Source organism: Oryctolagus cuniculus, chromosome 18, assembly GCF_051225735.1.
Source record: "Oryctolagus cuniculus isolate XC-2025 breed Fujian yellow rabbit chromosome 18, ASM5122573v1, whole genome shotgun sequence".
Classification (NCBI taxonomy): Eukaryota; Metazoa; Chordata; class Mammalia; order Lagomorpha; family Leporidae; genus Oryctolagus; species Oryctolagus cuniculus.
The window spans coordinates 3,802,501-3,817,464 of record NC_142884.1 but is presented as its reverse complement, the minus strand read 5'-3'; the positions used below and the strand labels follow the sequence as shown (position 1 = coordinate 3,817,464).

At 58.0% G+C, this 14,964-nt stretch overlaps 1 protein-coding gene across 4 annotated transcripts in view; it reads right to left on the bottom strand.

The window, feature by feature from the left end:
- Positions 1-26: 26 nt before the first annotated feature.
- The window catches only part of GP6 (glycoprotein VI platelet), a 15,838-nt gene continuing 900 nt past the window's right edge, over positions 27-14,964 (bottom strand). The window contains exons 2-9 of one of the 4 annotated variants that reach the window (XM_089319675.1): positions 13,603-13,638; positions 13,263-13,520; positions 10,480-10,764; positions 7,287-7,340; positions 3,599-3,652; positions 1,796-1,846; positions 1,354-1,557; positions 27-1,042 (exon numbers count right to left, since the gene is read on the bottom strand). In XM_089319675.1, coding sequence (XP_089175801.1) covers positions 1,382-1,557; positions 1,796-1,846; positions 3,599-3,652; positions 7,287-7,340; positions 10,480-10,764; positions 13,263-13,520; positions 13,603-13,638 — 914 coding nt within the window. In that variant the 3' untranslated portion in view covers positions 27-1,042; positions 1,354-1,381. Of the gene's footprint in view, positions 1,043-1,353; positions 1,558-1,795; positions 1,847-3,598; positions 3,653-7,286; positions 7,341-10,479; positions 10,765-13,262; positions 13,521-13,602; positions 13,945-14,964 lie in introns of those variants that run through there. The other 3 variants (XM_089319673.1, XM_089319674.1, XM_070061998.2) reach the window with 3 other exon arrangements.

The following is a 14,964-nucleotide window of genomic DNA, read 5'->3' as shown; positions in this document are numbered from 1 at the left end:
CCAGGCTGGAGCCGGAAGCTGCGGCAGGGCGTCCCGTGGGTGCAGGGGCTCGGGCGCTATGGCTGTCTTCTGCCTTCCCAGTGTTACTGGGAGCTGGACTGGAAACAGAGCGGCTAGGACTGGGAGCGGCGTCCACAGGGGCTGCTGACGCCGGCCCCACCCCCTGCCCTGCAAGGCTGGCCCCCGAGTGTCAAGTACCCAGCCCTTCACTGAAAAGGCAGTGATGCGGGTCTTCCCATGGTCACTGCCCAGACACCCGCGACAGCTGTGGGTGTGTCAGGCTGAGGTCGGGACCCCATCTGGGTCTCCCTCAGGGCGGGCAGAGACCCAAGGACCTGGGCCATCCTACACTGCCTTCCCAGGTGCAGTTCCAGGAAGCTGGATTGGAAACAGTGGGGCAGGTGCTGTGGTGCAGCGGGTTAAAGCCACCGCCTGCAGTGCCGGCATCCGATATGGGCGCCAGTTCTAGTCCCGGCTGCTGCTCTTCTGATCCTGCTCCCTGCTGTGGCCTGGGAAAGCAGTAGAAGGTGGCCAAGTCCTTGGGCCTGTGCACCCATGTGGGAGACCCGGAAGATGCTCCTGGCTTCAGATCGGCGCAGTTCTGGCCATCGTGGTCACATGGAGAGTGACCCAGAGGAGGGAAGACCTGTGTCTATTTCAAATAACCTTCAGCAGCCACCTGCAGTGTTGGTTGACGTCTTTAACTCACTGCACCACACTGGCCCCTGTTTGCATAAACTGAACTTTTATTGGGGTGAAATTCACATAATGAAACCATCCTATTCATTAAATTAAAAAAAAAAAAACACTCCGTGGCATAGCAGGTAAAGCCACTGCCTGCAGTGCCAGCATCCCATACGGGCGCCGCTTTAAGTCCCAGCTGCTCCACTTCTGATCCAGCTCTCTGCTGTGGCCTGGGAAAGCAGTGAAGATGGCCCAAGTCCTTGGGCCCCTGCACCCACGTGGGAGACCTGGAAGAAGCTCCTGGCTCCTGGCTTCAGATCGGTGCAGCTCCGGCCACGCGCTCTCTGGCTCTACCTCTCTTTTTCAAATAAAATACTTAAAAGTGAGCCATTAACTGGCGTCTACCGCATGTGCCACGCTGTGTAGCCCTCACCCCGCTCATCCCTGAAATGAAGCTCCACCCACCCCCGTCCCCCCTCCCCGCTGGGGTTGAGGGCCCTTCCTGGGGGCGTTGCGGGGATGCCAACCGCCCGCACAGGCGCGGTGCTGGCCCCAGAGCTGCCTCCCCCTGGATGGAGACCTGGACACCACTCCCAGACCCCAGAGTGGACAAGAGGCCCACGGCGCTGCACTCTCGCCCCGCACCCGCCACGCCCGCTCCCCCAGTACCTCCAGGCCAGCTGGTCGACCCCGCGTCCTAGCTGGCGCGCGGGAGGGGCGGGAGCGGCCGCAGCAGCGCACGGACCCGGGACCGCCGGGCTTGTCTGCGGCTGTGCCAGTCCTCGGCCAGCAGGGCCGCCAGGAGCAGCAGCAGCAGGGCGCCCAGGCCCAGCCGCACCAGGTTGCCGAGGGCGTAGGACGGGCGGGCGCGATCTGGAGCCACGGAGAGAGGTGGGGGCAGCAGGTGAGAGCCAAACCCCCCTGGTCCCCCTGTCGCCCGGAGGCCCACCTCCTGGCTGGAGCGGCCTCCCCGCCCCCAGCGGTCAGCTGCGCCTCGGGGGAGGTGGGCTCTTCTCCGCGGATCCCTAGGCGGTCTCCAGCTCCCCGCCCAGCTCTGCCCCTCCCGGCGGCGGCTTCACCCAGGACCTGCAGGGGAGGGGTCTCGACTCACCTGCTGGGGAGCCCGCCCCCTCCAGCCGGTCCGTGCTGTTCCTGGAAGGTTCTAGAGAGGAAGCACAGAGGGCCAGGTGTGAGGCAGGGAGACCCCACCCCCGCCCAGCAGGCACGCGCGGGAGCTGGGACCCCGCCGCTGCACACAAGCCCTGCGCAGCACGCCTGCGGCCCAGGCGGCACCTGTATGACTCCGTGTGCGCCGCACAGGCTCTGCCAGCGACCCCGCTGAACGAGCGCCCCTGAGCCGGGAGCCCCAACGCTGCCCATCGGCACCGGGTGGGGCACCCAGGCCCGGCTTCATGCGGCGGGGGCGGTGAAGAAACAGGGCCCGGGATGCCCGCACTGCTCAGGGCACGACCCGCGTGATGAATACGAGATGAGGGCGTGATGAATATGTAATAGTTGAGCAAAAGATACATCCTGGGTACTACGTCATGAACATCAGTAATACATCATGAATACGTAATGAGCACATAATAAACACGTGAGTATACACTGAATATGTGATAACCTGATGAGTACATAATGAGCGCGTGGTGAATGTGCAGTGATCACGCGTGCACAGAATGTGTGATGAGTAGAATGGATGCCTGATGAATGTCGATGACTGCACATATGTGGTGAATGTGTGATGCTGCAGACGGTAAGTGTGGGATTGATGAATATGCAATGCGTGGTGAATATGCGATGAGCATGATGAATATGCAATTAGCATGTGGTGACTGTGTGATGCTGCTGATGAATGTGTAATGAGTAAATGATGGATACGTGATAGACATATGGTGAATATGTAATGAGCATTGATGAATACGCAAAGAGTGCTGACTATGCAATGACTGGTGAATATGCAATGCATATATCATGAATATGCAATGAGTTTGTGGGTTGTGATGACTGCGCGTGATGAATATTCAATGGAGGTGAATATGTAATGAACACTGCTGAATATGTAATGAGTGGTGAAATGTGATGCACTGGTGAATGTGCAATGAGCGCTGATGCATATGCAATGAGCACTGATGAATATGCAATGAGCGCTGATGCATATGCAATGAGTGCTGATGCATATGCAATGAGTGCTGGTGAATGAGCAATGACATGGTAGACACATGGTGCGTGTGTGCTGAAGCCTAATGAGTGCAGGATGAACACGTGATGCAACATGACGACTGCATTCTACGAGAGTGGGTGCGTGATCTGTGTCAAATGCATCATGGGTACTGACGTGTGATGCTGCACAAGGACGATGGAGGTGATGAGTACCTGATGATATGCACCTAATGCATGATGGGTAACAGCCGTGCGAGTATGTGATGAACCCCTGATGGGTGGTGGTGATATGCAGAGAATGTGATGAATATGTAGTGACAGTAATGAATACATAATGAGTGTACAATGCATGTGTGACTAGTAATGATGTGTCATGTGTGGTGAATAGATGACGGGTGTGTGACGAATGCATGGTGGACATGTACTTAACATGTGATGGACGACCATGTGACGAGTATGACGAGTGTGTGATGAATCTTAACACATGAGGAGTGTGTGAGGGAGGCTTAATGTTGTGCAGTGAACACACGAGGAACAGTAGCATGATGGGGAACACAGAACAGCTAAGAGACACCAGGCGTTAGTGCCGGGGGTGGGGAGAGGCCCCGGGAGACTCTGGAGGTGGCCATGGCCACACGGACGACCCTGCCACCCCTTCCCGGGCAGAGATAAAGGACACGCAGAGAGCAGAGAGAAGAGGTGGGGCCATGAGCCCGGCGCCCCACATGCCCAGGGGACTCACGGGACTTACCTGTGGTAGAAGGCGGGGGCTCTGCGGGTGACTGGCGGGTGGCCACGGGGATTCCTGCAAAACCAGACACCGGGATCTGGCTGTAGGCTGCGAGCCGTGGGCCCCTGGCGGCCCTGAGCCTCTCCTTCCCCCCACCCCAGCAGGCACCCCGAGGGCTGGTGGGCATGGGATCCCCCTCCCCTGCTGGAGGCTCCACGCTCCACTGTGCATCCAGACCGGCCTGGCACACGAAGACACCATCCTCTTCTCAGAGAAGCCCCTGTCAGGACACCCAGCTTCTCACCGCAGGGGCCAGCACTGTTGCCCGGCCGGGTAAGCCGTCGCCCGGGACGCTGGCATCCCACGTGAGCGCCAGTTTGAGTCCTGGCAGCTCCATTTCTAATCCGGCTCCCGGCTAAGGCGCCTGGGAAGGCAGTGAGGATGGCCCAAGTCCTTGGGCCCTGCACCCACGTGGGAGACCAGGAAGCAGCTCCTGGCTCCGGATCAGTTCAACTCTGGCCATTGTGGCCATCTGGAGAGTGAACCAGTGGATGGAAGACCTCTCTTTCTCTCTCCCTCCCTCTCTCCGTAACTCTTTCAAATAAATGAATCCTTTTAAAACAGAGTCGCTTTGGTGTCAACGGGCAGGCAACTTGTGAATGAGGAGAAGCTGAGGCTGCCAGAAGCACCTTCACAGTGTGCTCCCACCCCCAGCAGCTTCTCTCTCCACAGCTGGAACTGCCAACATGGCTGCAGCTTCAGCACACCCGCTCCCTTGTGCACCTGGCCTCACTCCCATCATGCATCTGGCCTCACTTCCCATCATGCACCTGAGCCTCACTCCCCATCATGCACCTGGCCTCACCCCCATCATGCACCTGCCTCACTCCCCATCACGCTCCTGGCCTCACCCCCATCATGCACCTGATGTCACTCTCATCATGCACCTGGCCTCACCCCCATCATGCACCTGGCCTCATTCCCATCATGTCCCTGGGCTCCCTCCCCATCATGAATCTGACCCTCACTTCCCATGATGCACCTCACTTCCCATCATGCACCTGATCCTCACTCCCCATCATGAATCTGACCCTCACCCCCATCATGCCCCTGACCTCACTTCCCATGATGCACCTGGCCTCACTTCCCATCATGCCCCTGCCTCACTCCCCATCATGCACCTGACCCTCACTCCCCATCATGCATCTGACCCTCACTTCCCATCATGCACCTGGCCTCACTCCCCATTAGGTCATTATCATGGCACTTATGAGAGTCCCAAAACGGGGGCACAGAAGGAAGCAGTACTCAAGTCCCACCCAAACCCTGCCTCCTCTGAGTATCCCATCAGGCCCCGCCCCAGCCCCACCCCGTACCCTCCTAGACCAGGACCCAGCCTTGGTGGGGGCAGCAGCCCTCCTTGCTGGTGGGCGAGGCTGCCCACGCTGTGTCCGAGTGTGCACTGTCCAGTGAGTAAGCCCCGCCACCTGCTGCCCTTAGCCCTGCCTGCTCGGACTTCCGGGGGACGCAGCCGCACAGCAGCGGCACCAATTAGTCCCGAAATTGTGAGATCTGACGTAATTTTAAATAAAAGTCATGTTTTAAATAATGACATTTCTAAGTAGTTTTAGGTAGAAATCAAGATCCTTTTAGTTTCTTGCTTGTTGCCTGGTTCTTTGGAACCCGGATCTGAAACATGGGTTTATTCCTGGCAGGAGAAATGATTTTGTCGGTGACCTCATGAAGCTGAAAGCGGTGGTGGTTACCAGGGGCGGGGCCGGCTGGGTGAAGGTTACCAGGGGCGGGGCCAGCTGGGTGAAGGTTACCAGGGGCAGGCCAGCTGGGTGGTGATAACCAAGGGCAGGGCCAGCTGGGTGGTGGTTACCAGGGGCGGGGCCGCCCAGGTGGTAGGTACCAAGTTACAGCTGCACAGGGCTATGACATTCTGGGTTCATTTGCAAGCTGGGGTGACCAGAGATAATGAGATGAGGGTGTGATGAATACGAGATGAGGGCGTGATGAATATGTAATAGCTGAGCCACAGATACATCATGGACATCAGTGATACACGATGAATACCTAACAAGCATATTATACACATGAGAGATGCATTGAATATAACCTGAAGAATACATAATGAGGGTGTGGTGAATACACAATTTGCATGTGATGGTGCATGCCCCCAATGTGTAACGAGTAGAATGGATGCTTGATGGATGTCGATGACTGCATCACGTGCGGGTGTGATGAATATGCAATGAGCGTGATGAATATGCATGTGCACGTGGTGATGGTGTGATTAGTGCTGATGAATATATAATGGGTAATGAATGCGTGATGAGTTTGGTGTATTGTGATGATCATGAATATGCAGTATGTGTGAATATGCAATGAGCATGTGAGTATGTAATGAGCACATGATAAATGTGCAACGACATGGTGGATACGTGATGCGTGTGTGATGAGTGCCTAATGAGCGCAGGATGAACACGTGATGCACACGATTACTGCAGTAACGTAAGTGTCATGAGTAGAATGGGTGCGTGATCTGTGTCAAATGCATCATGGGTACTGACGTGTGATGCTGCACAAGGATGATGGAGGTGATGAGCACATGATGATATGCACCTAATGCATGATGGGTAACAGCCGTGCGAGCACGTGACGAACCCCTGATGGGTGATGGTGATATGCAGAGAATGTGATGAATATGTAGTGACAGTAATGAATATGTAATGAGTGTACAATGCATGTGTGACTAGTAATGATGTGTCATGTGTGATGAATATATGACGGGTGTGTGATGAATGCATGGTGGACATGTACTTAACATGTGATGGACGATGACCATGTGACGAGTGTGTGATGAATCTTAACACATGAGGAGTGTATGAGGGAGGCATAATGTTGTGCAGTAAACACAAGGAGCAGTAGAGCGGCACGTGATGAACATGTACTTCACATGTGACTGTAATGGACACATAACGGACATGTGCTGGACACATGAAGAACATGTAACAGTCTGAAATGCACACAGGAACACAGAACAGCTAGGAGACACCAGGCGTTAGTGCTGGGGGTGGGGAGAGGCCCCGGGAGACTCTGGAGGTGGCCACGGCCACACAGATGACCCCGGTGACAAGTGACCGAGCTTCGTGCTGCGCCTGGGGCCCAGTGCTCGGCCACCACCTTCATTGTGAGTCCGTGTTTCCACAGGAAGTAGAGACGTCCAGTGGGAACCACATTATCTCATAAACGCTGCCTCGGCCTCTCCTGGGAAAAGCACCGGCCTCCCTCTCACTGCTCGCCGCTGACCCAGCGCCGTGGGGCCTCACGCCTTGGGAAGCCCGAGGCCCAAGAGCCACCGATCACTGCAAATTCACACCTGCCACCCTTCCCGGGCAGAGATAAAGGACGCACAGAGAGCAGAGAGAGGAGGAGGGGCCGTGAGCCCGGCGCCCCACATGCCCACATGCAGTGAACACACGAGGAACAGTAGCATGATGGGGAACACAGAACAGCTAAGAGACAACAGGCGTTAGTGCTGGGGGTGGGGAGAGGCCCCGGGAGACTCTGGAGGTGGCCAAGGCCACACGGACGACCCTGCCACCCCTTCCCGGGCAGAGATAAAGGACGCGCAGAGAGCAGAGAGAGGAGGAGGGGCCGTGAGCCCGGCACCCCACATGCCCAGGGGACTCACGGGACTTACCTGTGGTAGAAGGAGGGGGCTCTGCGGGTGACTGGCGGGTGGCCACGGGGATTCCTGCAAAATCAGACACCGGGAGCCGGCTGTGGGCCACGAGCCGTGGGCCCCTGGCGGCCCTGAGCCTCTCCTTCCCCCCACCCCAGCAGGCACCCCGAGCCTCAGGTCCCCACAGAAGGGGGATCCTGCAGCACCCGAGGGCTGGTGGGCGTGGGGTCCCCCTCCCCTGCTGGAGGCTCCACGCTCCACTGTGCATCGAGACTGGGCTCCCACTCCCAGCAGCTTCTCTCTCCACAGCTGGAACTGCCAACATGGCTGCAGCTTCAGCACACCCGCTCCCTCGTGCACCTGCCCTCACTCCCATCATGCACCTGCCCTCACTTCCATCATGCACCTGAGCTTCACTCCCATCATGCACCTGCCTCACTTCCATCATGCAACTGACCCTCCCTCCCCATCATGCACGTGAGCCACACTCCCCATCATGCACCTGGCCTCACTCCCATCATGCACCTGCCTCACTTCCCATCATGCATCTGAGCTTCACTTCCCATCACGCTCCTGGCCTCACCCCCATCATGCACCTGGTGTCACTCTCATCATGCACCTGGCCTCACCCCCATCATGCACCTGGTGTCACTCTCATCATGCACCTGGCCTCACTCCCATCATGCACCTGCCTCACTTCCATCATGCACCTGAGCCTCACTCCCCATCATGAATCTGACCCTCACTCCCATCATGCACCTGAGCTGCACTCCCCATCATGCACATGGCCTCCCTCCCATGATGCACCTGGATTTACTCCCCATCATGCACCTGACACTCCCCATCATGCACCTTAGCCTCCCTCCTCATAGTGGACCTGGCCTCCCTCCACAAAATGGACCTGGACTTCCTCCCCATCATGCACCTGGCCTCCCTCCACAAAATGGACCTGGACTTCCTCCCCATCATGCACCTGGCCTCCCTCCACAAAATGGACCTGGACTTCCTCCCCATTATGCACCTGACCCTCACTCCCCAGCATGCAGCTGGCCTTACTTGCCATCATGCATCTGACCCTCACTTCCCATTAGGTCATTATCATGACACTTATGAGAGTCCCAAAACGGGGGCACAGAAGGAAGCAGTACTCAAGTCCCACCCAAACCCTGCCTCCTCTGAGTATCCCATCAGGCCCCGCCCCAGCCCCACCCCGTACCCTCCTAGACCAGGACCCAGCCTTGGTGGGGGCAGCAGCCCTCCTTGCTGGTGGGTGAGGCTGCCCACGCTGTGTCCGAGTGTGCACTGTCCAGTGAGTAAGCCCCGCCTCCTGCTGCCCTTAGCCCTGCCTGCTCGGACTTCCGGGGGACGCAGCCACACAGCAGCGGCACCAATTAGTCCCGAAATTGTGAGATCTGACGTAATTTTAAATAAAAATCATGTTTTAAATAATGACATTTCTAAGTAGTTTTAGGTAGAAATCAAGATCCTTTTAGTTTCTTGCTTGTTGCCTGCTCTTTGGAACCCGGATCTGACACACGGCCTTATTCCTGCCAGGAGGAATGATTTTGTCGGTGACCTCACAAAACTGAAAGCGGTGGTGGTTACCAGGGGCAGGGCCGGCTGGGTGGTGGTTACCAGGGGCGGGGCCAGCTGTGTGAAGGTTACCAGGGGCGGGGCCGGCTGGGTGGTGATTACCAGGGGCGGGGCCAGCTGTGAAGGTTACCAGGGGCGGGGCCAGCTGGGTGACGGTTACCAGGGGCGGGGCAGGCCGCATGGTGGGTACCAGGTTATGGCGGCACTGGGCTAAGATGTTCTGGGTTCATTTGCAAGCTGGGGTGACCATAGATAATGTACTGAATACTTCTCCAGTAAGAATCTAGCAGAGAGACCAGTGCTGTGGCGTAGCGGGTAAAGCCCCCACCTGCAGTGCCAGCATCCCATATGGGTGCCGGTTTGAGTCTAGCTCCCTGCTGTGGCCTGGGAAAGCAGTGGAAGATGGCCCAGGTCCTGGGGCCCCTGCACCCACTGGGAGACCTGGAAGAAGCTCCTGGCTCCTGGCTCCAGCTTGGCCCAGCTCCAGCTGCTACGGGCATTTGGAGAGCAAACCAGTGGATAAAAGACCACTCTGTGTGTAACTCTCTCTCAAATAAATAAAAATCTTTTTTTTGTTTGTTTTTTTTGTTTGTTTGTTTGTTTTTTTTGTTTTTTGTTTGACAGGCAGAGTGGACAGTGAGAGAGAGAGACAGAGAGAAAGGTCTTCCTTTGCCGTTGGTTCACCCTCCAATGGCCGCCGCGGTTGGCGCGCTGCGGCCGGCGCACCGCGCTGATCCGATGGCAGGAGCCAGGAGCCAGGTGCTTTTCCTGGTCTCCCATGGGGTGCAGGGCCCAAGCACCTGGGCCATCCTCCACTGCACTCCCTGACCACAGCAGAGGGCTGGCCTGGAAGAGGGGCAACCGGGACAGAATCCGGTGCCCCGACCGGGACTAGAACCCGGTGTGCCGGCGCCGCTAGGCGGAGGATTAGCCTAGTGAGCCGCGGCGCCGGCCATAAAAATCTTTTTTAAAAAGCTAGAAGACAGGATTTTGAACATCTTCACAGGAAAGAAACGCTGAACATCTGAGGAGACAGACACATTCCCCAGATGGGGCATTCACCGCGTATCCCCCTTCAAGGCGCACAGGGCACCCCATAAACACGCAATGCAAAGTCTGCCTTTCAGTCGGGAATTTCACATTTTCCAAAGTCCCATTCTCCGGGCGGCCCTCACGGACGCTGCAGCAGAGGGGTGGGCGGCCCCAAGCACAACCAGGACCGAACACCAAAGCCTCGGACGTCACACGTCCCGTGGGGAAGGGGACGCTGGGGGTGTGACTGAGCGTGGGGTCTTGAGGCGGGATGAGACCGCGGACTCTGCAGGGGGGCCCGGCGTCACCCCAGACGACAGCCCCGAGGAGGCCACACCACCGGCTTCGAAGGGGCCCAAGCCGAGGAGCACCAGGCCATTCTCCGAGAGCACGCAGGAGGACCTAGCCCTAATGCCTCCGTCCCACCTGGGGAGACCCACGGAGGGGCAGGCATGAGTCCCGTGCAGAGGCACCCACGGACGCCGTGGGGCCCGGGGCTCGCCCTGCCCGCCCACTGCCTCCCCTCGGATCAGCATCGGCCTCCGTGAGGGCCGGGGGGAGGAGGTGCAGCCTGCGCCTCACTCACCTGTGACCGTGAGCTCCAGGGGGTCGCTGGGGGCCGACCACAGGTGCGGCGAGGCACTGGAGAAGCTGTAGCACCTGTAGGTCCCGCTGTGGGCAGCCGTCACCGTGACGATGGGGAAGTTGGCCTGGTACCACTTCCCGGGCCGCCTCTGGAGCCTGGCCTGCCCCTCCTTGTACAGAGCAAAGTGGTCGAAGCCATACTGGGTCCGACACTGCAGGGTCACATCCTCTCCCAAGGACACCGCAGGGCCGGGGATGGCCGTCAGCAGGGGCTTGGCAAAAACTCCTGGGAGAGAAGAGGACGTGGGTGCCCAAGACAGAGGCCCTGGGGGTGCGTCCTGCAGAGCTGGGGGATCGGCCAGCCACAGGCCAGCCCCGCCACAGGGCCCATGCCCCCCGCCCAGCCCGCAGCGAGCAAGGGTCACACAGCTGCCAAGCGGGGCACGACGGGGCTCAAACCCCGGGGCTGGGGCTCAACAGCCGTGCAGCCGTGGAGATGGATCCCCTCTGTGGCTTGCCTCCATGTTTGCTTCTACAAATGGGGACGACTGAGTGACACAGAGCCCACTGAGCACTTAGCAGAGGGCCCTGTGCAGGAAAAACATCAAAATAGGACAGTAGAAGCCAAAGCGCACACACCGGCAAGCTGACGGCAAAGAGCGGCCGAGCGACACCGTAAGCTTCCATCACACACCGCAGCCGGCCAAGCAAAAGATCTCCCACTTGCAGCGCATGGTAACTTTGTATCGGCAACACAGAAGGGCTGGACAGCTGGCACTTTGTACTTTAAACAACAGGAGTTACACTGTCAGCTTAACAAGCCACTCCCAGCTCCCAGTCCTCACGCACGGGGAATTCACCACCGCGATCATTCCCGGTTTATCAGAGGATCCGAGACGTCCACGAAGTGACAGAACGTGTCTGATTTTAGGTGATAATGTCGAATGCCGAAATAGGCTTGCATACTGAAATACGCCTGAAATTTGTGGACCGTACAGATCTTATGTGTTCTCACCACAAAAAATAAATAAATAAAAGGGTAATTATGCGAGGAGAAGGATATGCTAATTAACGCAATTGTGGCGCTACTTCAGTGTATACAAATATCAAGACATCAATGTGTATGCCTTGAATAGCTGGGACTCTGGGGCTGGCGCTGTGCTGCAGTGGGTTAATAGTCCCAGCCTGCAGGGCCGGCGTCCCAAGTGGGTGCACCTGGGAAAGCAGCAGGAGACGCCCCAGTCCTGGGGCCCCTGCACCTGTATGGGAGACCCAGAAGGAGCTCCTGGCTTCAGCCCGGCCCAAAGGCTGTAGCCATTCAGGAAGTGAACCAGCGGATGGAAGACCTCTCTGTCTCTCTCTGTAACGCTGACTTTCAAATAGATAAAATGAATCTTTTAAAAAATGTACAAATTATTTGTCAAGCATTCCTCAATAAAGCTGAAACACATAAAAATTAAACAAATCAATGCATAATGTTAACAAGGGCATAAGATAATAAACGGCAAAGCTGAAATATGCAGGCACCGACTTACGCCGGGGTCGGCACTGCTAACCAGGAGCACGCAGGAGCCCGGCCTGAGGCTTCTCACTCATACAACAATTTCTGCATTTTTCCTTCATTTACGTCATTGAAAGGCAGAGTAGCAGAAGGAGATGGAGACAGACTTGTCTCTTGGCTGCTGCTTTGTTGCACAAATCCTTGTAACAGCCGGGTTGGGCCAGGCTTCAGCCAGGAGCCCAGAACATCACCGGGGTCCCCCACGGTGGTGTCAGGGACTGGAGCCATCACCGCGGCCGCCAGATGCGGTCCCAGAAGCAGGGCTCAGAGGCGCAGGAGCCAGGCCCCTCGTGTGGGACGCGGGTAGTGGAGCGGTGGTTCAAGCCCTGACCCCAAACTAGCTCCAGTAAATTGTCCCTAAACAGCCTCTCTTCTAGCAAACAAAAAGCCCAGCAGGAGCCCAAAGGACTGATGAAGATAGGCAGGTGGTCACCACTTCCTTACAGCCCACAGGAAACGCGCAGAAGGGGAGGGGGCGGGTGCTCAGTGAGAAGCCACAGAGACGCACAGCAGGGGTGGGGGTGCAGGAAGCCAGGGAGCAGAGACGAAGCCCCGGCAACCATGGCATGGCCATCCACCATGGCATCCCCTGTAGGCCAGGGTGTCAGCCACAGGCTGTGACGTCAGCTGTCCACTGTGACGTCGGCCATCCACTGTGACATCCCTTGTAAACCAGGGTGTCAGCCACAGGCTGTGACGTCGGCTGTCCACTGTGACATTGCCTGCATGCCAGGGCATCAGCAATTGGCCGTGACGTCAGCCGTCCACTGTGACGTCAGCTGTGGACTCTGACATCCCCTGTACACTAAGTTAGCCACACTCTGGCTTCACCGTACACTGTGGCATCTGCCAGAACCAGGTGTCCATGGTCCCTGGGCATCACCTGTGCCTGGGCACTACTGCCCACACAGCACACACAGGCCCTGGCCACGCACTGGGCCACTACAGGCGTTCCTGGTGTGAACCAGCAGGTGTAAAATCTGGGTCTCTCTCCCCCACCCCAAATGAGCAAACAGCACACAGGCAGAGCACGCGCCCGTCTGCCCGAGTCTCCCCAGCCTGTTTGCAGGCACCGCCTGACCTTGTCTCTGCTCAGAATTGCCCGGCCTTGTTCACTCTGTTTTTGGCTTGATCTCACTGGGTCCCCCCTCCCACGTCCGGCCCTCCAGGCCATGCCTCCCTTGTCTCCCCGCCCCGCCTATGGGTCACCCCTCCCCGGTTACCGGTGGCCACCAGCTCCAGGTGCTCGCTCGGGGGCGACCAGCGGCTCCCGTTCTGATAGGAGCAGCGGTAGCGGCCGGCGGAGGCCCTGCTCATGGCCGGGATGATGAGCGCGTCCTGGTTACTGTACTCCTCTGTGCCCAGCTGCTCCAGGCGGTACAGGTCCACTTCCGGAGGCCCCCGGCACCGCAGCGTCACCGGCGTGTCCAGGGGCACCAGGGCACTGGGCTGGGCCTGCAGAGACGGCCTGGGGAGGGGGCCTGGAAGCGGGCACGCGCAGAGGTCAGCCCCTTCCCCAGCCCACCGGCGGCGGGCGGGGCTGGGGGCTGGAGAAGGACTCACCGTGCTGCCCCCTGGTCACCGGCACCAGACACAGCCCTGGGGGAAGAGCAAAGAGCCACGGGCTAGCGGCGCCCTCTGGTGGACGCCCGTGGGCGGCTCGCGCCACCAACATTTGGGTTTTTTTTCTTTGCGCGTAATTGAAGTGACAGACGCCAATCACAAAGGGCCAGGCGACGTCCAGGGCGAAGGAGGGGCAGGCGCAGGGCTTCGTTTCCGGGAAATGCAAGCGGCCTGCACCTGCCAGACACTGGATCCACCCCGCCCGCAGCCCCAGCGCACCTGCGCAGATTCCGTGAATTTCACCGCAATAGCCGCTCTTTGAAAGTCACCCGGGGACCCCTCCCCATGCTGGGCAGCTTCCTCCCTGCCCCTCCTCCACACACACACCACACACTTTTGAATTATTTGGCTGCTCCTTCCGATGTTTCTATTTAAAAAAAATACTTAATGTATTTGAAAGGCAGAGAGAGAGAGATCCCCCATCTCCTGGCTCCCTCCCCAAATGCGGGCAACAGGCAGGGCTGGGCCAGGCCACAAGGTAGGGTCCTGGACTCCTCCCAGGTCTCCCAGGTGGGCTGCAGGGACGCACAGGCTTGGGCCGACGCCTGACGCCTCCCAGAGTGCACCAGCAGGAAGCTGGAGTCAGGACTGGAACCCAGGCGCTGGCTGAGGGATGCGGCCGACCTGGTGGCATCTTGGCTGCTGGGCCACACCCCCACCTCTGAGATCTTGTATCTCCATGGTTCTAGAAAGGGCACTTTTTAAAGTTCGTGGGGGAAATTCCGTTTTCCAAGAACTTCTTGAAATCCCCCAAGGCATCCTGCTCTCTGCGGGTTCCTGAGTTCAGCGTGGGGGCGGGGCTGTGTCTGACACTGCCCACCCCCTCCCCTCCCCCTCCAGTCTCCCGTCTCCCAACAAGGCTCCGGGCCGCTCGATGGTGCAGTCACGGCACAGAATGGCATTGCATAGTCTAGTGCAATTTGTATATTAGTGCAGTGTAGGTTTGTAACACGAACAATAAAACCCCACACCAAGGGGACACGCTGGGCACCCAAATTCATCAAATACAAAATGGGGCTGGATTATTAGGAAGTTAATACGTTCCGGTTGTAAGTCACAAAAAGCAAAATCATGGGGGCCGGCGCTGTGGCACAGTGGGTAAAGCCGCCTCCTGCAGTGCCGGCATCCCATGTGGGCGCCAGTTCGAGACCCGGCTGCTCCACTTCCATCCAGCTCTCTGCTGTGGCCTGGGAAAGCAGTGGAGGATGGCCCAAGTGCTTGGGCCCCCGCACCCGCGTGGGAGACCTGGAATAAGCTCCTGGCTTTAGCCTGGCCCAGCCCCGGCCATTGTGGCCATTTGGG